Source organism: Plasmodium berghei (assembly GCF_900002375.2).
Source record: "Plasmodium berghei ANKA genome assembly, chromosome: 4".
NCBI lineage: Eukaryota > Apicomplexa > Aconoidasida > Haemosporida > Plasmodiidae > Plasmodium > Plasmodium berghei.
In genome coordinates this window covers 94436-116407 of record NC_036162.2, presented here as the reverse complement: position 1 = coordinate 116407, position 21972 = coordinate 94436, and the positions used below count along the sequence as shown (strand labels likewise).

General features: G+C 23.1%; 7 protein-coding genes across 7 annotated transcripts; 4 read left to right on the top strand and 3 right to left on the bottom strand.

Moving 5' to 3' along the window:
* Window positions 1-241: 241 nt before the first annotated feature.
* Window positions 242-1264, top strand: PBANKA_0403200 (circumsporozoite (CS) protein; the record flags this gene model as incomplete). The annotated part of the gene is made up of 1 exon (XM_034568062.1): window positions 242-1264. The coding sequence occupies one exon, from the start codon at window positions 242-244 to the stop codon at window positions 1262-1264; it is 1023 nt and encodes a 340-aa protein (XP_034420089.1).
* Window positions 1265-2320: 1056 nt separating this feature from the next.
* On the top strand, window positions 2321-3056 carry PBANKA_0403100 (1-cys-glutaredoxin-like protein-1, putative; the record flags this gene model as incomplete). Its single annotated transcript, XM_034568061.1, has 3 exons — window positions 2321-2524; window positions 2637-2735; window positions 2853-3056. 3 exons carry the CDS (start codon window positions 2321-2323, stop codon window positions 3054-3056), a joined length of 507 nt encoding a protein of 168 aa, XP_034420088.1.
* A 509-nt stretch (window positions 3057-3565) lies between these two features.
* Window positions 3566-4050, bottom strand: PBANKA_0403000 (60S ribosomal protein L44, putative; the record flags this gene model as incomplete). The annotated part of the gene is made up of 2 exons (XM_034568051.1): window positions 3566-3664; window positions 3838-4050. The coding sequence occupies 2 exons, from the start codon at window positions 4048-4050 to the stop codon at window positions 3566-3568; spliced, it is 312 nt and encodes a 103-aa protein (XP_034420087.1).
* A 1217-nt stretch (window positions 4051-5267) lies between these two features.
* Window positions 5268-8933, bottom strand: PBANKA_0402900 (conserved Plasmodium protein, unknown function; the record flags this gene model as incomplete). The annotated part of the gene is made up of 1 exon (XM_034568040.1): window positions 5268-8933. The coding sequence occupies one exon, from the start codon at window positions 8931-8933 to the stop codon at window positions 5268-5270; it is 3666 nt and encodes a 1221-aa protein (XP_034420086.1).
* Window positions 8934-11846: 2913 nt separating this feature from the next.
* On the top strand, window positions 11847-13436 carry PBANKA_0402800 (EH domain-containing protein, putative; the record flags this gene model as incomplete). Its single annotated transcript, XM_034568029.1, has 1 exon — window positions 11847-13436. One exon carries the CDS (start codon window positions 11847-11849, stop codon window positions 13434-13436), a length of 1590 nt encoding a protein of 529 aa, XP_034420085.1.
* Window positions 13437-15093: 1657 nt separating this feature from the next.
* PBANKA_0402700 (inner membrane complex protein 1e) lies at window positions 15094-16632 on the bottom strand (the record flags this gene model as incomplete). Its single annotated transcript, XM_034568018.1, has 1 exon — window positions 15094-16632. The coding sequence occupies one exon, from the start codon at window positions 16630-16632 to the stop codon at window positions 15094-15096; it is 1539 nt and encodes a 512-aa protein (XP_034420084.1).
* A 2435-nt stretch (window positions 16633-19067) lies between these two features.
* On the top strand, window positions 19068-21859 carry PBANKA_0402600 (inner membrane complex protein 1a; the record flags this gene model as incomplete). Its single annotated transcript, XM_034568007.1, has 5 exons — window positions 19068-19265; window positions 19363-19512; window positions 19608-19822; window positions 19969-20801; window positions 20901-21859. 5 exons carry the CDS (start codon window positions 19068-19070, stop codon window positions 21857-21859), a joined length of 2355 nt encoding a protein of 784 aa, XP_034420083.1.
* Between the last annotated feature and the right edge of the window lie 113 nt (window positions 21860-21972).

Below are 21972 nucleotides of genomic sequence, written 5' to 3'. Positions count from 1 at the left end.
GCATATTTGGTTTTATATATAATATTTTGTACTTTTTCATTTATATTTTTTTCTTTTTTCGTTTTAAAATATATATTTATAACCCAAAATAACGTTTAATATATATATGTGAACAAATTATCGTAATATATATCTTAGTTTATTTTTTTTGATAACCCTCACATAAGACAATCCTTATAAAAGGAGTTAAAAAAAAACATTAACAAAAAACAAAATCTATATATACACGCATATATTTAAAATGAAGAAGTGTACCATTTTAGTTGTAGCGTCACTTTTATTAGTTAATTCTCTACTTCCAGGATATGGACAAAATAAAAGCATCCAAGCCCAAAGGAACTTAAACGAGCTATGTTACAATGAAGGAAATGATAATAAATTGTATCACGTGCTTAACTCTAAGAATGGAAAAATATACAATCGAAATACAGTCAACAGATTACTTGCCGATGCTCCCGAAGGAAAAAAAAATGAGAAAAAAAACGAAAAAATAGAGCGTAATAATAAATTGAAACAACCACCACCACCACCAAACCCAAATGACCCACCACCACCAAACCCAAATGACCCACCACCACCAAACCCAAATGACCCACCACCACCAAACCCAAATGACCCACCACCACCAAACGCAAATGACCCACCACCACCAAACGCAAATGACCCAGCACCACCAAACGCAAATGACCCAGCACCACCAAACGCAAATGACCCAGCACCACCAAACGCAAATGACCCAGCACCACCAAACGCAAATGACCCACCACCACCAAACCCAAATGACCCAGCACCACCAAACGCAAATGACCCACCACCACCAAACCCAAATGACCCAGCACCACCACAAGGAAATAACAATCCACAACCACAGCCACGGCCGCAGCCACAACCACAGCCACAGCCACAACCACAGCCACAGCCACAACCACAGCCACGACCACAGCCACAACCACAGCCAGGTGGTAATAACAATAACAAAAATAATAATAATGACGATTCTTATATCCCAAGCGCGGAAAAAATACTAGAATTTGTTAAACAGATCAGGGATAGTATCACAGAGGAATGGTCTCAATGTAACGTAACATGTGGTTCTGGTATAAGAGTTAGAAAACGAAAAGGTTCAAATAAGAAAGCAGAAGATTTGACCTTAGAAGATATTGATACTGAAATTTGTAAAATGGATAAATGTTCAAGTATATTTAATATTGTAAGCAATTCATTAGGATTTGTAATATTATTAGTATTAGTATTCTTTAATTAAATAAACATTACGCATGATTATAAATATTTATATATTATATAAATATTTTACATACATATGACGTGTGTAAACTTTATTTTTTTTATTGTGAACTTTTCCTTATTTATTACGATTATGTTTATATGTATATATATTTAATATGTAAATCAAAAGAAAAAATAAATAATAGAAGGCTTATTATATTTATAATATAAATTAAAAAATAAAATATATATGCATTACAAAATTTACTTTTTTTAGTTTATTTTTTTCGTGTTTATTATATATGTAGTTAACTTGCTATGACGATATCGAAGCTTTATTTTTGAGAATATATTTTTATGAATTAGAATATTAATAATTATTGTCATTTATTTGGGAATCTATTTTACAATATTATTTAAGGGAAATCTAAAAATATTTTATTGTTATGTAGGCTTTTGAAATATTTCTGTAAATATCCAAATTATTTATTTGTGTAAAATATTTAAATAAATATAAAAGTTGCTAAAATGAATATATGTCCAAAAGATAATTTATCTGGATGTATAAGATCTTTATAATACAAAATATACAATATTCGTTATCCTTTGTCGAAAATATTTTTTGTATTTTTTTTTTTGCTAGCTTTTTTAAAAAAAAAAATTTTAATATGAAAAAATTAAAAAAATATGAAAACCTCGGTATATATTAATTATGGAAATAATTTTTTTTTTATTATGAATTGTTCATATAAGTAGATCTCCAAAAATATAAACCAATATCTTTAAGATATGGCCCACAAAAAGGTGTACATAAATATGTATAAGCATGATATATAGTTAAAGAACTTTTATTTTATAAGTGAAACTTCACGTATTTTTAAATTATTATATGACATTATAATAGTATACAGCATTGGTTAATTCTCCTAATATATATTATATATTGTAGCGTTTTTTAAAAAAGCTAGCCATACCAAATAATAAAAATAAAAAATTATGAACAAAATATACTTTTAATATGTGTAAATAATTCAAACTAGCTATTTTGTGTCTTTTTCAATAAAAATACATAACATGTCATATTTTTTTAAAAATGATAATAAAAAACAAAATTACCATTTTTTTACCTTTAAGCAAAGTCGTAATGGGCACGAATAGTAACTTATTTCGATTCGTGAGTACTCAAAAAGCTAAATTTAGCAATTCTTCGGAAAATAATAAAGGAAAAACACATGAAAACATGATAAATAATAATGTCACTGACTTTAAGGACTTTGAAAAGACAGAAATATATCAGGTTAATACAAGCCAAAGAAAGGGCAAGCATTTCACGTTTTAAGTCCCTCCTCATGTATGCATATTATATATTAAACTTATAAATATAATTTTGCTTTATTTTTTGAATGCAGAATTTAAAAACAAAAATCAAAGATATTCTTGAGAAAGAAAAAATCGTTTTATTTATGAAAGGAACGCCTGAGCAGCCTTTGTGTGGATTTAGTGCAAGCGTAATAATTTATTAACTTTTTCATTTCACTTTCTGTTTTTAAATGCACACAATTTAGAATAAATAATAAAATTTTACATTAATTCTCTTTATTTTATATGAATATAATTATAAACAGGTAGTTCAAATACTAAACAAAGTAAATGTAAAAGATTATGTTTATATTGATGTAATGAAGAATAGGAACTTACGTGAAGCAATAAAAATATATAGCAATTGGCCATATATTCCTCATTTATATGTAAAAAATAATTTCATTGGTGGTTGTGATATCGTTTCAGATTTGTATAACAAAGGAGAATTAGAAACCATTGTCAAATAATTCATTATATTATTTGAAAAGATATTTTTTTTTGTATAATATACAAAATTTTAGAACTTATATATATATTTTTTCTCGAAATTAAAACGAATTAACAATATCTGAGCAATGCACATTAAGGCGTTATATAGCCTTTAGAATTAGTTATTTTTAGTAAAGGGGAATTATTCTATATGCCACCATTTTGTACATATATATGTATATTTCTATGTGCGAAAATGCGTAATAATATGTTTATATATTTAATATATTGGTACATATGTGGTAAACATTTTACTATATATAGGTAACATTGTTGTAAATTATATTTTTTTTTAAAAAACAGTTAAAAGTTTTGTTCAAGAATCTTAAATAATGTTTTTGTGTTATTAGTGCGGCCTATGTATATATAATACATACATAGTAACGCCAAATTGTAAATACATATTTAACGTGTAAAAATATAAAAATCGTTTATTATATATAGAATATATGTAACATTAAAAAATGTATATTTGTATATATCAGGTTTAGTATACTGCTCCTTTCTTCTTCTTGTCAGCGCCCATTTCGAATGTTTTGCATCTTTTCAAGGTTTGAAATCTCTTTTTTTTACATTTTGTACATTCCTGAAATGAAAAAAAAACAATAGATATAATATAAATTAGGGTTTTGTGAAAATAGTACCAAAGTATATAAGCGATGCAGTAACGGTAACTATATATATCTATACGGAATAGATATGGATACTATTATTTATTGTATTTCATTATATACACATTTTAATATTATAATTGCTTACCAATTTAAGTACAATCTTTTTAGTGGTTTTTGCTTTTTTTTTAAAAACTGGTTTTGTTTGACCTCCAAAACCTTTTTGTTTCATATCGTATCTTCTTCTTCCTAAAGATGCCAATCTTTCTTTTCCCTTTTTATATTGGCTAACTTTATGCATGGTATGTTTTTTGCATTTGTTACTGCAATAGGTTTTTCGTGTTTTTGGAACATTTACCATTTTTAATAAATTTTAATTACAATTAATAAGTTAATAAAATCTTAATTATAATAATTATTATTTCTATGGCTTATTTATTATAAATAATATAATAGTTTAATGTATTTTTTTTTATGTTGCTTTATTATTTATTTCTTAAAACATCAACAATAAAAATATATAAAATATTTTTATTTATATATACAAAATTGTTTATATTTTTTATTCGCTAAATTTTTGTATATTGACTGATTATTTGTATTATTATTTTATTTATCTTTTATGTTTATATTTATTTATAAAATAGGTAAGGTATTTTTAAAAAATATCCCCAGTTTTTTCAAGTATATGCAATAATAGAATTACTTGTATATAGTGGCAATATATATACGCTTTAACAGTATAAAAAAAAATAGTAAAATATAAATATACAATAATAATGATACTAAATAAACAAAAAAAGTCAATTTAAATATACTAAAAATATTGTGCTTTTATTTCCCCCTTTGGAGGCCAAAGTGGGCTTTAAATTTTTTTCCGGATCATATAAGCGCAATTTGCATATAGCAATAATATTATTATAAGGCCTATATATATATATATATATATTATTTACATAGTATTATATAAAACGGCTAAGCAAAAATCGTCGTAAAAAACATAAATATTTTTATGTTTTAAAATGCAAATAATTTATGAATATCCTTAAAAATTAAAAAATATAATATTTATATTTTTTTCCATTTATGATTTGTAACATTTAGAAAATTAGGTACAATATACATAATGATTATATATATGTAGTAGCGTGTAGGCAGTTTTGGTAATTTGTGGAATATATTATTTTTTTTATTCAACTAATAAAAAGTGATATATTTATATATAGGACAGAACAAATACATAAATTTAATTATTAAAAAGTTATTAGGAAAAAATTAATTGCATATTATGAAAATGTATATGCATATAATAATTCTCATAATGGGAAAATATAATATATATCAAAAGGATAATAAAATGAGTCTTTAAAAAGTTTTTTTTATATTGCATATATGTTAATATGGTACAAACACACAGTAAAATTAACTACAATGTAAGTTTAAATGTTTTAAGCAAATATAATGAAAAAAAAAAAAAAAGTAATACGCTAAATATGTTAGCAACATAGTGGACAAAGATACCAATTATATTGCCAAAAATTGTATATTTTGTTTTTTTTTCGATTTTATTATATATTTTTAATTACGCGTTTTACAAAAAAAAATCATTAATTTATCAAAAAAAAAGTATACAGAATTATGGAAACGTTTAAATACGTTTGCTCCTTCATTTCCCTCACAAACAAGTTTTTTAATATTTTTATAAGTATCATATGGTAGAATTATTAATTTTTTTTTATTATTTTTTGCCGAAATATAAGGATTATACATGTACATATTTAAAAGTATATTATTTACTTTTATATAATTTTTGTTTTCATACTTTTTTAATTCATTAAAATATTCATTTTTAGCATTAACATAATGATAATCGAATTGTATTTGTAAGGCTGTAGACATGTTTTTTATTTTATTAACATTATCTTTATCATATTTATAATAATTTGCTTTCTCTTGAATTGTATCATTTTTCCCTACTACCATATTTTTATTTATATCTTTTTCTATTGTTTTACCTGACTTGTTCATAATTAATGTGTTTATTGCACTAATATTTTCTTTACAATGAAAAATAGTCGAATTATTGGTAGGTGTTGATGTGGTACTATTATTGCTACTTATACTATTTATATATGATGATATAAATTGTTCAAAATTTAGTACAATGAAATTTAATTTGTTTTTTAGTATGATATTTTCTTTTTTAATTAATTTATTTTCCTTCATATATTCATTTAATATTTTATATAAAGTATTATTGTTTATTTGAAAATTTTTATTTTTTCCTAAATTCTCAATTAGTTCTGTTAAATCTTTTTCAATATGTGAGACTGGATATACATTTTGGTTTGCATAATTATGTTCTTTAAAATAATTTAAAAAAATATTACCTAAGTCATTTTGTTTATTTCTAAAGATATCTTCATTATTTACATTAACCCCTTCGGCATTATTACTCACTATTTGTTCATTTTTAAATAAGTTACTTTCATTTTTCTCACATTCTACACACGAAATATCCTCCTGATTAAAATTTCTCAGATTATTATTCTGAAAAGCCAACTGTTTTTCTCCAGTTATTTCTTTTTGTATATTTACTTCCTCAAAAAAATTTGTATCAGCATTGATTAGGAGACGCTTCAAATTGTCAGTGAGCGATTTTGGGAATTTTAAAAATGGAATAATATATAAAATAAACTTTTTTTTATTTTCCTTAGTAATATATTCATGAGTTAATTGAATAAAATTTGAAACACACATATTTAGATCTTCTGAATAAATATTAAAAAATTTATGAACAGTTAATATAATTATGATTTTATTTGCACACTTGTTAATAAAATTAGTAAAATAATCTTGTGTGTTTATATTTTTTTCAATATATTGGCTAATTAAATGAAATGTTAAATAAAAATTATGATTTATATGATTTAGAAATTCTAGATTTGTGATATATTTTTTTGATAAAAAGTAAAAATAACATAATTTATTCAACATATGTAGATAATAATTAATTTTTTGTTTTTTATAGGAAATGCTGGAAATTTTGTCATTTTTAAGATTATAACATGTATTATTATTGAAACATTCCATAAATATATTTAGCACTATATTGTACAAATTTGGCGATGTATTATTAATATCATTATGGAAAAGTTTTATAAGATTATAAATAGTTATATATTGCAAATAAATATATTTTTTGTTATATGTTTCCAAATTTGAATTTAAAATATTATAATGTTTTAAAAAGTGATTAAGGATTATATTTTTTATTTGGGAATTATTCTGAAAATATATATCATTAAATATGTATGACATGTACATAGCAACGTTTTTCTGGCTTGTGCAGGATAAAAAATCAGTACTGAAAGATTTTGACATTGTATGATAATTTGAAAACGCTAGTACGATTTCATTGCAAAATAGGTTAATATTTTTTTTAAGTGTGTTAATTACTTTTGCATTTTTTATATTTTCGTTTTGTCTTTTTATAAAATGATCATTTACAGCTATTACATTTTCCATCGAATTTTTGGATGTACATTTATTTATATTGCTTGTTAATAAATATTTAATATTGCTTATTAATGAAATAATTTTTAAAAAAATTTCTACTCTATCTTTATTTTTAGATACTAAATTTTTTAAGCTCGTATTATTGTACCTTAAGTTTTTTAACATATTAAAAGAAAAATTGAGAAAAAGTAAAAAGTTGTTTTTTTTTTCTGAACATTCATTTTTTTTAGGGGCATCAATATCAGTTCCCTTTGAATTTTCCAATTTATCAGCATATAGATTTTTCAAAAATGGCGCTTTTGTATCAATAAGTGTATCTAAATTAAGAACTTGTTTATTTTTTATATGTAGTAGTGTATTTATTGCTTCCAAGACATATATTTCATCAATCAAAACGTTTCTATGCATTACATATTTAATTTTTTTAACAATAATCGTTACTAATATTATACAATATTGTGTCCAGAATTTATTATTTTCAATATTGTAGTTTAAATGAATAAATTGATCATTCCAGTATTCCGTATCCATAGAATATGAGATAAATGCTTTTTCATTCTTTATTTCAGAAAGATAATTATTAGGATTGATTTCTCCATAATATTTGTTAATATTATTCCAAGTAAAGTTTTCTTTTTGTATATAAAAATAATTATTTTCTATTTTTTTTATAAAAGTGTTTGAAATATCTTCTTCATTTGAGCTAACCAAATATAATGAGTGCATATGAAATGGGATAATCTGATTCAATGTGTTTAATAAATTAACTGAATATGTATAATTATAATGATGTTTGTATTTATGAAAAGATTTTAGAAGTATGTTTAAAATGAAATTAATAAATTTTATATATTTATTTATTTCTATTATTAAAATATTTAGTATATCTAACAATTCTAGATATATTTTATGAAAACCTGATTTATTCATTGTTGTATTTATTTCTTTTGTTTTGAAATTTGAGAAAAATTTATCTATTTGCACACACAAATTATTTAAAATAAAACTTGTCATTTTATCAGAAAGGGAAACTGAAACGAGTCCATGGAACTCAACCCTATCGGTGCTAACATAGTTGCCTCGTATAGTATTCACATTTTTCATAACATTTGTGTGAATATGAAAAAGTGATATCAAAGCATAAATGTCTAAATTGTTAATTTGTTTAAATATCCCAATTGTTTTTTCTTTCTTAAAGTGTAGTTGTATTTCAGGTAAAATTATATTTATATATTCATTTGGGATTTGCAGATAAAATAGATATTGATTTTTATATATGCATATATTACTTTTAATTATTTGGTGGTGTTGTATAGGAATTACATTTTTATATTTTGTTAAAATGTTTTGTAAAATTGAAGTATTTGTTTTGTGAATTATTTGGAAAATATTTTTTAATTGTGAATATATAATAGGATTAACTATGACATGGTAATTATTATTTTCTTTGTTATAAAAAATGTTTTGTTTATTATTAATATGTTTTTCTTGATATTCTTTGTGATTTGTAAAAGTGAGAGTGTCAGTCCTTTCATTAATGTAATCTTTGAGGAAATTAAAATTTTTGAAATGAATTATAGCATATTTACATTTTGTGTAATATTTATTTTCTATTAAATAGTAACCTAAAATAAGGTTATGAACATATATGTTAATTATTTGTTTCCCTTTTATATTACCAATATTAACAATATTGCTGTAAAAATATTTCGAAAACTTTAGCATATTTTTGTCATTTTATTTAGTATATCCTTGTATATGCCTTTATTGTCTCTTTTTTTTTTTCTTTAATTTGAGATAATAATTTTGTTAAAATAGAAAATGAAGTTGTTTATTTCAGTTTCCAACCAAAAGGCATGATCTTAAAAAAACTAACATTATTTTTTTTGTTCGCATTTTTTATATGGGCATATGTACCCTATATTCTTAATATATAACTTAAATATATTTGAAAAAATATAATAATAAAATATGTATAAAAAATATATATTTATATATAGATAATTGATAAAAATAAGTTTTTAATTAAAAACAAACAAAAATGAGCACAAAATTATATTCATGTGTGCTCATCAAATTTAAAAAAGTAAAAAAAAAGATCTATCAAAAGGAAGCATTTCCAGTTGTTTTATTTTGTGAATATTTCGATGTGCATATTATATAACATGGGAAAGAAAAAAAGGAAAAATAAAAAAAAAAGGTGGAAAATGACAATCAAGCATAAGGATAAATTTATAAGGTATGTTAAAAATTATTTATATATTTTTTAATGCTGATTTTGTGTTATAAATTTTTTTAATAATATTACTAAAGGGATGGAATAACATGAAATTTTATTGTGCTTCATTTTGTTTGAATTTTTGTTTTTTATACTACAATTTTAGAAAGCATATAATTTATTTTTAACATTAAAAAGGAAACTATGTGCATACATATCCTCTTTATGTGTTATATTTAGATATAGTAATGTAAATAGAATGAAGAAAGGATATTTGATTTATTTTAAAATGTTTATAGTAGTTTTTTTTTTTTTTTTTTTTTTAATTTTAGCACAAACATTTGTTTATATTTAAGAGTTTTATATAAGGAAGTAAAAAAAAAACGGGATATATAAATTTTTCAATTTTTATATATGATTTCCAATTATTTAATTAATTGTGGAAATACAACATATGATTGATGATAAAAATAAAATAGACTTAAAATATTTTATAAATAAGTTTATTTATAGAAAAGTAAAGAAAGGAAAATATATTATTTAAAAATAAAATATAGAACTATATATGCAAATGTGTAAGAATTATAATTTGTCTTCGTAAAATGCACAAATAAATTTCTGTTTTATATTACATAATTTCCCTTAAATATATAAAAGAATATTTTAATTTTAGCTTTTAAGAAATAATAAATTTTTATAAGCTTTGGTTTGAATTGTTATGAAACTATATATAATATGTGTGTGCTATATTTATTCTAATTTATTTGATTTTTATCAGAAAGGTAACACGTTTTTTTAATGCATTTTTTTATTCAAGGTGTAAAATATTTCATTTCCTTATTTTAAAAATGATATTTTTTACTTAAACTGCTTAAAACTGTTGCATGTTTTATGAAAACAAGATTTATTGGATCTATTTTATCTTATGTGTTTTTGCAATATATTTATTTGCTCTAACTCGGCGAGCATTATGCTTTATTTTGTGTGGACTCGTTTGCAATGTTGAAAAATAATAGATGAAAAATAGTTGAAAAAGAGGAGGTAGTCGAAATAAAACAGCTATATTATTTATAAATAAAAAGTAAAAATATTATAATTATTTGTGCCTTTACAAAAAAATTAAACTTTGTAAATAATTCAATAAAACCTTTTTTTTCCTCTATAATATTTTTATATAATTATACAAAATTTTTTAAAGTATTAGAATTGTAAAATTTAAGAGGCCTAATGGAGTTTTAACTATACTCCTATTTAAGCAATAAGTTTTAATGTTAACATTTATTATATATTTATTTAATATATGCATTCTAAATTTATATATTATATAATTGAGTTGCTAGCCTATTTATGAAATTATATATTTATATAAAACCTGTGCAAGTTTTTTACTATGAATTGATTAAAAATTTAATACGCAAATAAAATATATTATTCATACATATATATATATGCAATATAGGCATCAAGTTTTAAAATAATAATATGGGATTTATATACTGCCCCAACAACATAACTAAAAAAAAGAAAAAAAATTACTTTTATTTATAATTATGTAGTAAAAAAAAATTCTCTATATTTAGAATTTTACTTATTTTTAGAGTGTTCACATATATATATTATTGGATATTTATGTATAACATTTTTATTTTAGTGTATAAAAATAGTTTCGTATATATATAGTAGTAGTAGTAGTAGTAGTAAAGATTATCTATTTTTTATTTATTGTTTTTATTTTATAAAATTTGTATATTTGTATAATTAGTGAATTTTACATTTCAAAAGTAATAAGCACATATAATTTTAAAAAAATTCTTTCTTTTTATACATTTTTATTAAAATAATTTTTTTAACATTGCAAAATATTTTACATTGTTTCGTAACAGTTTTGACAGAATATATAATTTTCTAAAAAAAAAATATAGTCACTATATTTTTGCTAAAATATATTTTCCCAAAGTTTTATCATATAATTTTTATGTATTCATGATATATGTGCCCAGATTTGGCAAAGCTTTTGATGTACATTAGTATATATATATATATATATATATTTTTTTTTTCTTATGCATTTCACTGGAATAGTTTGATTTCGCTTATCAATTGATGACGTTTAAAAATTGATTATATATATATATATATATGTATGTATATGTCTATGGAAATTGTTATTATTATTTTTTTTTAATAAGTTGTATAGAATGGTGGAAGAAAAAATAATTAAAATAAAGTAAAAGATATTTATTTGTATTATAGAAATAAAAAATTTATGTACATACATAAATAGATAAAGATATTATATTAGATAAGGATATTATATTAGATAAGGATATTATATTATATAAGGATATTATATTAGATAAGAATATTATATTAGATAAGAATATTATAGTAAATAAGAATATATATAGATATTTGAAAGAATGAAGAAGTTGCTATATAGAAACGACGAAGAGACAGTTGTCTATGATAATGTATTAGAAGGACTATATTCATTATATAAAACATATATTTTAGAATTAGAAAATGAATTTAATTATTACCATTTTTATAAACCACTTCTCACAAGTGGTGACTTTTTATCAAAACCTATGATATTATTATTAGGACAATATTCAACAGGAAAAACAACATTTATTAAGCATTTAATAGAAAAAGAATATTGCGGAATGAGAATAGGTCCAGAACCAACTACAGATAAATTTGTCGCAGTTATGTATAGTGAAAAAGAACAATTAATACCTGGTAATGCATTAGTTAGTGATATTACTAAACCTTTTTCACAATTAGAAAGTTTTGGTAATAGTTTTCTTTCAAAATTAGAATGTTCAAATACAAATAGTGACGTATTGAAATCTTTAACAATTATTGATACTCCCGGTGTATTAAGTGGAATAAAACAAATAAGTCGAGGGTATGATTTTGAAAAAGTTATATATTGGTTTGCACAAAGAGTTGATTTAATTTTGTTAATTTTTGATGCACATAAGTTAGATATATCTGACGAATTTCGAAGATGTATACAAGCAATAAAAGGACAAGATTCAAAAATTCGTATTATTTTAAATAAAGCTGATACTATAAATACACAACAATTAATGAGAGTATATGGATCATTGATGTGGTCATTAGGTATTGTTATAAATACACCTGAAGTAAATAGAGTTTATATAGGATCATTTTGGGATCGGAAATTAATGTATGATGAAAATAGAAGTATTTTTGAAGATGAAGCTTCTGATTTATATAAAGAGCTATCTAAAATTCCAAGAAATTCTACTATGATCAGATTAAATGATTTTATAAAACGTTGTAGAACATTAAAAGTTCATATTTATTTATTAACTCATTTAAGACAAAAATTACCATATTTTAGAAAAGATTATATAAAAGGTAGATTAATCAAATCTTTAGATAAAATATATGAAGATGTTGCAAGAGAAAATAATTTACCACTTGGTGATTTTCCACCTGTTCAATTTATGAAAGAAAAATTACATGATATTGATTGGATGAAAATACCAAAATTAGATACTAAAAAAATTGAAAAAATAAATAAAGTATTAAATGTACATATACCACAATTATTAGAAATGATTCCAAAAGAGTCTGCTACTGTTGATATGTATAAAGTTGGAATAAATGAAGGTACTATTGTTGAAAATAAATTAACACCATTTTTAGAGTTAACTTCTGGTGAAATACCATTATGGGTTAAACAAAAATATTTATTAAGTCCTATAGATACTTCAAAATATTCAGAAGATTTTTACAAACTTGGTCCAAATGATTTTGGAAAATTATCAGGAGAACAAGTCAAACCTGATTTGATTAAAAGTAAATTACCAAGTTCAGTTCTTCATAAAATATGGAATTTAGCAGATATAACAAAAGATGGATATCTTGATCTTTTCGAGTATTCGCTAGCTAGACATTTTATCGAAATGAAAGCTGAAGGATTTGACTTACCCTCCAAAGTTCCTAAAGATATGATAAATTCTCACGAGTATTAAACGAGAGTTGTCAAATGAAAATTAAATTAAATTTTTTATGTGGAAAAATATACTCGGGTCATATACTTTATGCACAAATAAGCCTTGGTAATAAACAAGGAACTATAAATTGGTTAGGATAAGGAATATGTAGATTATATATGCTACCATATTTTCCTACTTAATTTTGTATATAATATTTCCACTTATACAATATTCCCATATATATATGTTGCATTTTTTTTTATGTATATACACATTTCGCATACAATTTGACTTTTCAGTTTTTTTAAATGCATAATAGTAAATATTTGTTGAATTTTTTAAAAATTACATAATTTATGTTTTAATATTATGTGCCATAATTTTTTAATATTTTAAGCTTGCCTGAATTTTTTAACACTTTTTATACATTGGTCCGGTGCGTACATATAACACGCATATGTGTGCATTTTATATTTTTTTATATTTTGATGTTGTTCTACTTTGTTTATTTTCGATATTACATATTTAATTTTATTTTTTTGTTCTTTATGTGTAATACAACTAAATAAATTGATTTGTAAATGTAATTTTCTTTTTTTTTACTTTTAAATGAAATAAGATCAACAATCCTGAGTTATATTCCAATATATGCAATACTTTGTAAGGAAACCAGAAATTTAATATTTCCTTCCTGACATAGCAAGGCAATATGTATGCTATAAAAAGTATATGCCTTTAAGTTTTTTTTTTTTTTAAAGGTATAAAGTTTATGCATTTTAGCTATCTATTTATTTTTAATCATTATTATTTTTGTTGTACTAACAGCATTATGAAAGATTGGCTAGATCTATGTTATTGCCATTTTTTTCTTTATATATATAATTGCAATAATTTTAATAACATAGAGAATATGATTACTCGTAATGTTATAAATAATTGTACACACTTAATAAATATAAAAAAGGGAATATAACGATAATATTCTGATTGTTCATAAATTTTGGGTTTGTTTTTTTAAATTATTAAAATAAAAAAACGTAACTAGTTTATAATAACAGTAAAAATATATTAATAGTATATAGTTGTCAATGAAGCAATAAAAATGTTAAAAAAAAAATATATTGCAAGAATGCAAATATAACAAGAAAATATTTGTGTGCAAAATAAGCAAATAAGTAGATAAGCACGTGATCAAATAAAAGAGAATGTTCATTGTGAATACAATTACAGCAGCAGCTGAAATATCGGAGATTCAAAGTGAATAAAATTTGACTATTTAAGCAAAACAGGGAAAGTTGTGCATATATGCGTAATGCACACAAATAGATGGTTTCGCCGTGGCTTGTCAAAGTAAAACAACAAAAAAATTCTTGAATTTTTTATTTGGTAAGACAATTTTAATTATTCTGATAAACAAATAAGTGAGTACGACATATTGTATACATATAAAATGTGTATGTAGCTATATATGCACGTGCGTATGTTTTAAAAAACAATTTGTTGGTGTAATTTGACAAAAAAACGTTTATTCTACTCGAATTTTGTTTTTAATTTGTCTGTGTTTGTGATTCTCTATGTATTTAATTTGGTCTATTTAATTTTGCAAATTTTGTTAATTTTTTTTATTTTCTAATTTTTTTAATTGGTAATCTCTTTAATTTGTTAATTTCTTGCACAAAAATCGAAGCCAAAGTTACTCGTTTAAGACGGGTGGTACAATGTGGGAAACGATTGGATATGGTTTTTTTAGTGGAATGCTTTCCATAGGGTAACTCATTGAGTTACTAATTTTTAAACTGGCATTAGGGTTATATGGTATTTCGCTATTAAAGTTTGGTGAGGAATAATTCATGGCTGCAGGATTATGAATGAAGTTGTATTGATTGTTACTATTATCGATTGGATTTATAGATTGACATTGCCCTAAAGCATGCATGTTCATAATATTTGCATCCATAGGTATGTTATTTATATCTCTGAATGTATTACCACTATATTGATTGATAGAAGTTTTTAAATTTATGTTTGGATTGATATTAGCTTCATTTATGTTAAAAAATTCATTATTTTTATTATCGTTATGTAATAATAATTCGACTGAATTGTTTCTACTTTTCATAGTCTTTTGGTTATGATTTTTATTCCAATTGAACATAAAACATCCTTTGTTGTTTTGAGGTGTATTGCTACCATTCACAGTACTATTTTTTGATGTGTTAAAATTGTCTTCTTGATAATATAATGGCAATAAGAATGGATTGTTCATAGCATCTTTTGGTATAGGGTGTTCTATAATACGTTGGACATGAACAGGTACTGGTATTTCTTTATATCTTGCTTCAATTTTAGGACATAGAAATTCTTGAACAATTTGAATTTCGACGGGAACAGGTACATTTCTATCTACCAATTTTTCTACAGGAAAAGTTCTATAATGTGCCATGGGTACTTCGACAGGTTTTGGAATATGTCTATATTGTGGCGAAACTATATTTCTATAGATATGTTGTACATGTGGTACTTCTACAATTTTTTCCACATGAAATGGCCTATCTATAATTTGTGTATATGGAACATCTCTTTTAACAACTTCTGGAATATATTCAGGTATTTCTTCTATTTTTTCTATATTAATATTTTTTAATTCAATTTGAGGTATTTCAACTATTTTTTCTTTTATTACTTTTTTGGGTACTGGAATTATTCGTTCTTGTACCATTACCTTTGGTACTTGTATGATTTTTTCTTGGTATACATATTGTGGTACTTCAATGATTTTGTCTACTATTTTTATTTGAGGTACTTCAACAATTTTTTCTTGAAATATGGTTTTTGGGCATTTCTTTATTCTTTCATGTATAACTGGTTTAGGTACATGTATAAGTTTTTCTTGTAAAATAACATGAGGTACTTCTACTAACTTTTCTACGTATTGAATTTGTGGAACTTCTATAATTTTTTCTTCTATTTCTGGTTTCATTATTTCAATGATTTTTTCTTGAACTAACGGTTTTAACATTCTTGCATTTTCTGGGACTTTGTCTAAATAATTGTTATCGTTTCCATTATTTGATTCTTTTAAAAATATATTATCCATTATGTTATATTGTTGGTCGCCTTGAGATTTTGTTTTCCCATTTTGATCCACATATTTAGTGCCACAATTGCTAGTTTCACAAAATTTATATCCTTGATTGTTATATGTGGAACCCTCTCCACAATTGTTCTTCATTTTGTATGGAAAATTAAGAAATTTTTTTTTTGGCTAGATTTTCCCAGGCCTTAAATAAAGGATTTATTAATTTGACAAAAAGTGTGCAAAGCGTAAATATTTTTGAATGCCACAAAATAACAGTATATCAAAGGGAATATTATTGGCGGATAATTTGCGCAAGATTATAAAGAATAAATCGTACGGAAAAAGAGTTTCTGTATAAATTATATACTTTTATATTATTTATTTTATGTGAAAAATAATAAATATATACAAACAGCATAAAAGAAATAAAAAAAAATATATTATTTATAATGCTCAAGCTTAAACTAGACAAACGGACACGAAATTAAAACCCATACTATATGATAAGTTATTAAAGTCTATTAAAACATATTATAGAAAGAACAGAAAAAAAAAAAAAATATATATATCATATATTTATATATTTTTTCGTGTGAATATGTAGACAGGTTATAAAAAAACAAAAAGAAAAAAAAACACTTAAACAAACAAATTACAAGAGTCAAATTATTTTTTTTTAAAATAATTTAAATATATATTGAAGTTCAATGAAACTAAGTTAATTTATGCTTATTACGTTTATTTGTAATAAATGTACTATATAATATATGTATAGTGTGTTTATTCACATATATACACATATTTTGTTTATTAATGAGAAATATATATTTTTTTTGAGTGTATATATAAAATTAAACTTTATAAAAAAAAAACATGTCGTAATTTTGTAGAATCATGCACAAAATAATTGTGTGCATAAAAATTAGTAAAATAGGGAAATAAAATTAATATATTTTTTTTTTACCTTGCCGTTAATATTTTTTTGTGTCCGAGTTTTTATTTTTTTTATACTTAATACATATGTAATGTAGAATTTGTGTAAAATAAAAAAAAATGAGTATTTTAAGTGTATATTTGTAGTGCCAGATTTTAATTTAGGCAAGTAAATGGGTTTTAGGGTAAAACCGCATAATTATAATAATAATAATAATAGCAATAGTAGAATAAAAAATATATTAAATTAAAAATGTGTGTAAATTTTTCTAATTATGTTATAAATTATTATTTGTTTAAATATATTGTAAATATGTTGTTGCACACTGATTATTTATTTCTTTAGTATTGATTAGTATATTTCACAAATCATTAAATGAATGTATAATTTCTTTTTTCTTTTTTTGTGATAACTGACTAACACAGAAAATTAAGCATTAATTTTACAAGATAAAAAAAGGAAAAAAGAATAAAATGCATTAATGAAATAAATAAACAGTTTTGGAGGCAATATAATTCCCCCCCCCTGAATTTGTAATGTGTCAAGAGTTAGAGTTGGAAGTTATGATGTAAAACTGTAAAAGTGGTATAAAAATAAAGAATTTTAAATTGGTCTAAAATTCTTGTAATAAATTATTCTATTTTCATAAAGGTGTGGTATTTATTTTAAGGCGAAAAAAATGTATACCTTTTAGACAAAGGGTAATTAATAAAACATGATATAGAGATATTTATAATTATACGGCCATTTATTTTTAGTAGTATAAAATAATGCGTGTTTATACAATGTTATACTTTTTTGCAATTTTAAGATCAAACATATGTATGTAAAAATGCACATTAATGCATTTGGGTTTATTATTATTCCCCCTCTTATTCTTCCATTTCATAAAAAAAATGTTATACATTCATATAAAGGGATAGTTTATGAATTAATATTCTATACATTGTATTGAATAAATGGCATAATATATATAACATTAATTTTCATGATTCTATCTATTGTTAATTTTAATTGATTGAAAAAGTGATTGAAGTTTTATATAATTAGCTAGTATAGAAATATTTTAAATATGTCTACTTGGTTTGTTCAATAATTTAGTTTGATATTTGTTCGGTTATTTTTATTCGAATTAAAATAATTAAAAAGGCTTTAGAAATATTAGTAATCCCATTTCTTATTCTACAACAGAATTAATCTTTAATATGAATGATAAAAAAAAATGTTGCACACACCGAAATTTATTTGTATAAGTTTTAAGTATCCAATATAATAAAAGATAAATAAAAAAAAATAACAAATAAATAAATAATAAAATAATTCGAGATAAAGATTCTCAAAGTTGATGGTTTTAAGCGATGATAATTAAACAATGAAGACAATTTTGCGTGTGTATTTTATCTGATAATTTTAATTATATATATACATATTTTTGTAAATATTTGTTACATACATTTAGATATAAATATAAATAACATTAAAATAAAAATTGTTTATTAAGACTGGAATATCACTAAAACTATCTCTTTTATTCAAAGTAGACAACATAATTGAAATAGCTAAAGAGGATATATACACACATTTGGTTATCTAAATTATATAGTCCATTTAGTTAGAGTTTGTGATTTTCTTTATTTTTTCCCATTTAATTAAAATGTTTGATGCATGTAAAATAAATAGTAATTGCTGTCATGATGAGTTGGGAGAAGACAATAAATATACAAAGGATGAAAATAATTATATTTATGAAAAAAATACGAGAACAAATACAAAGGAATTAAAAAACATTATAGAGGGAAAACCAGATATGACAAAATCTGTGGAAATTAGCCAACACACAGAAAGAGAATATGTAAGTATATTTCAAATATAAAATAAATATGCACAGATATATGGAAATATTTGAAAAAGTAAAAAATATATATTTTTTTTTTTATTGATTTTTTAAGGTTGCTATAACAGCTTATCAACCTGTCGATACTGTAACTAAAACTGTAGAAGTGCCATTTGTTAGAACAATAGAAACGATTATTCCAAAAATAACATATGAAAGTAAGATTAGAGAAGTTCCAAAATATTATTCCAAGTTTGTTGAAAAGGTAAAACATATTTTGAAACATTGTCAATATGTATAGTAGTTTTGTTTATTTTTTTGGGTCTTTTTTTTATGTCTTTTTTTTTACTTTTTTTTAAGGTTGTGGAGGTTCCAGAGGTAAAATTTGTGGATAAAATTGTAGAAGTTCCAAGAATACAATATTTATTCAAATATGCTCCAAAGGTTGAGATTAAAGAAAATATTATAAAAAAACCAGTTATTGAAAGAAAGATTATCGAAAAGTTTGTTGAAGTTCCAGAAGTTAAGGAGATGAAACGGTTCCAGGAAGTGGAAACTGTGGAATATGTGATAAAGTTCGTAGAAAAAATAAATAAATAAATAAATAAATAAATAAAAATAAATAAAGCACACGGGAATGCATTGTATAGAAGGGGATTTGCTTTGCTGCTTGTATTTTTACAATTTATGATTTATAATTTTTTGGCATGCTTGTGTTTAGGTACGTACCCAAAGGAAGTAAAGATGAAAAGGATGGAAAAGAAAAAGTAATAGATAAAGAAAGTGAGAAAAAAAATGAAGATAATGAAATTGAGGAAAATAATGTCGAAAATGAAGGTGAAAATATTTATGAAAAATATAATAAAAAAGATACAAAACTTATTAAAAATATATCTATGGACAAAGAAATGAGTACAAATATTGGAGCAAATATGATGCTAAATCAAGAAGACATATGTGCAGGGGTGCAACAAATATACCCATATATGTTTACAAGATCAATGAATGAATCTGGAATGGGAATAAATTCAAATAGACATTCAAAATTAGATGTAGTTGATAATATAGAAATGATGAAAATAAATGAAAATTTGAATTCAATTTTACCAACTCCAAGAATTGAACAAGTGTTTAAACCAAAAATTGTTAAAAATATAGAAGTACAAAAACATGTTCCTATTTCTGTTGATGTTCCAATACCATATATGGTTCCAAAACCTATAGTTGTTAATGTAGATGTGCCTGTATTAAAGTTTAGAGATACATTTGTGCCTGTACCAGTCAGGAGAAAAATCATACCAAAAATAAAATGGATATCTGATATATACCAAGTAGATTGTATTAAAGAACGACCATATTTAAAAATACAAGATATAATTAAGCCAGTACCATGTGATATAGAAATTAAATATAAAAAGTTTATGGAAAAAGCCTGCCCTATTAATCCAAATGAGTTACCACAAGATGATGTTCATGCAATGTGGATTAGAGTTAATTCTCATTTAGCCGAACAGAAAAAAAAAGAATATGGAAATTTATATCCTTATTATAGAAGTATGTACAAAGAGATTCAAAAGGGAAAGATGGAAATACACTGTTTGGGAATATTTCCAAAGCATTATATGTACATGTATTTTTTTTTTTTTTTTTTAGCTGAGTTGAGCCATGATAATGTTGCCGAAACGACAGAGGAATACAAAAACTTGAGCGAAGGAAAATATATGAATGATAAAGAAGTTGAAAAGGAATATTTTGTGAGTTATGAAATGGATAAATTAGAATCAAAAAAAAGAGAAGATGGAAATGTAAATATTTTTGAAACAACAAAAAGTAGAAGCGATGAGGGTATAAAGAAGGCAGATGATGAAAATGAAAATGAGAAAGCGGAAAAAATCGAATCTGAAAATTCAAAAAATGTAGAAATATGGGGAAATAAAATGGATTCGAATGTAGAAGTGTGTGGAAATAAAATGGATGTGAATGTAGAAGTGTGTGGAAATAAAATGGATGTGAATGTAGAAGTGTGTGGAAATAAAATGGATGCGAATGTAGAAAATGGTATTTCTTTTATACAAGATGGAATGGTTTATAATATAGAAGGTTTTAACAATTTTATGAATGAAAGTGATATAAACCATCAAAGAACGAATTTAGAAGAGGATCCAGTTGCACATTTGTCCCAAAACCATCCACTTGTTATGACATATTTACAAAATAAATGGATATCTACAGATACATTGAGAACTCATGAACTTTATAATAACAATTTTATTAATGTAAGTGTGAATTCTAACATAAACTTACAAAATAGAAATAGCTTTTCAACAGATTTACTGCAAAATAGCGATTTTTTAAAATCAGCCCATCATATTATTTCTCCATTTAAACCTGGAAATATAAAAAATATAGAAAACTGTTATAACAGAATAATTATGCAAAATGTTCAAGAAGAAAATAATAAATATATAAAAGAGAAATATAATAAAAATAATTTTGATTCGAATTTCAATAATAAGTTTATTCATGAAAAAAATATGGATTATTCAGGAAAAAAAAAAAGTGATAATTCTGAAGACAAATGTTGTAATTATTTTTGTAATCAAGATAAATGAATTTTCAAACTTTCAAAATAAAAATATGGTATTTTAAAACTATTGAATTGGTTTATTTCTGATCGTTTGATTTATCAAATTCGATCTTTATAAACATGTTTATGTATAGTAAT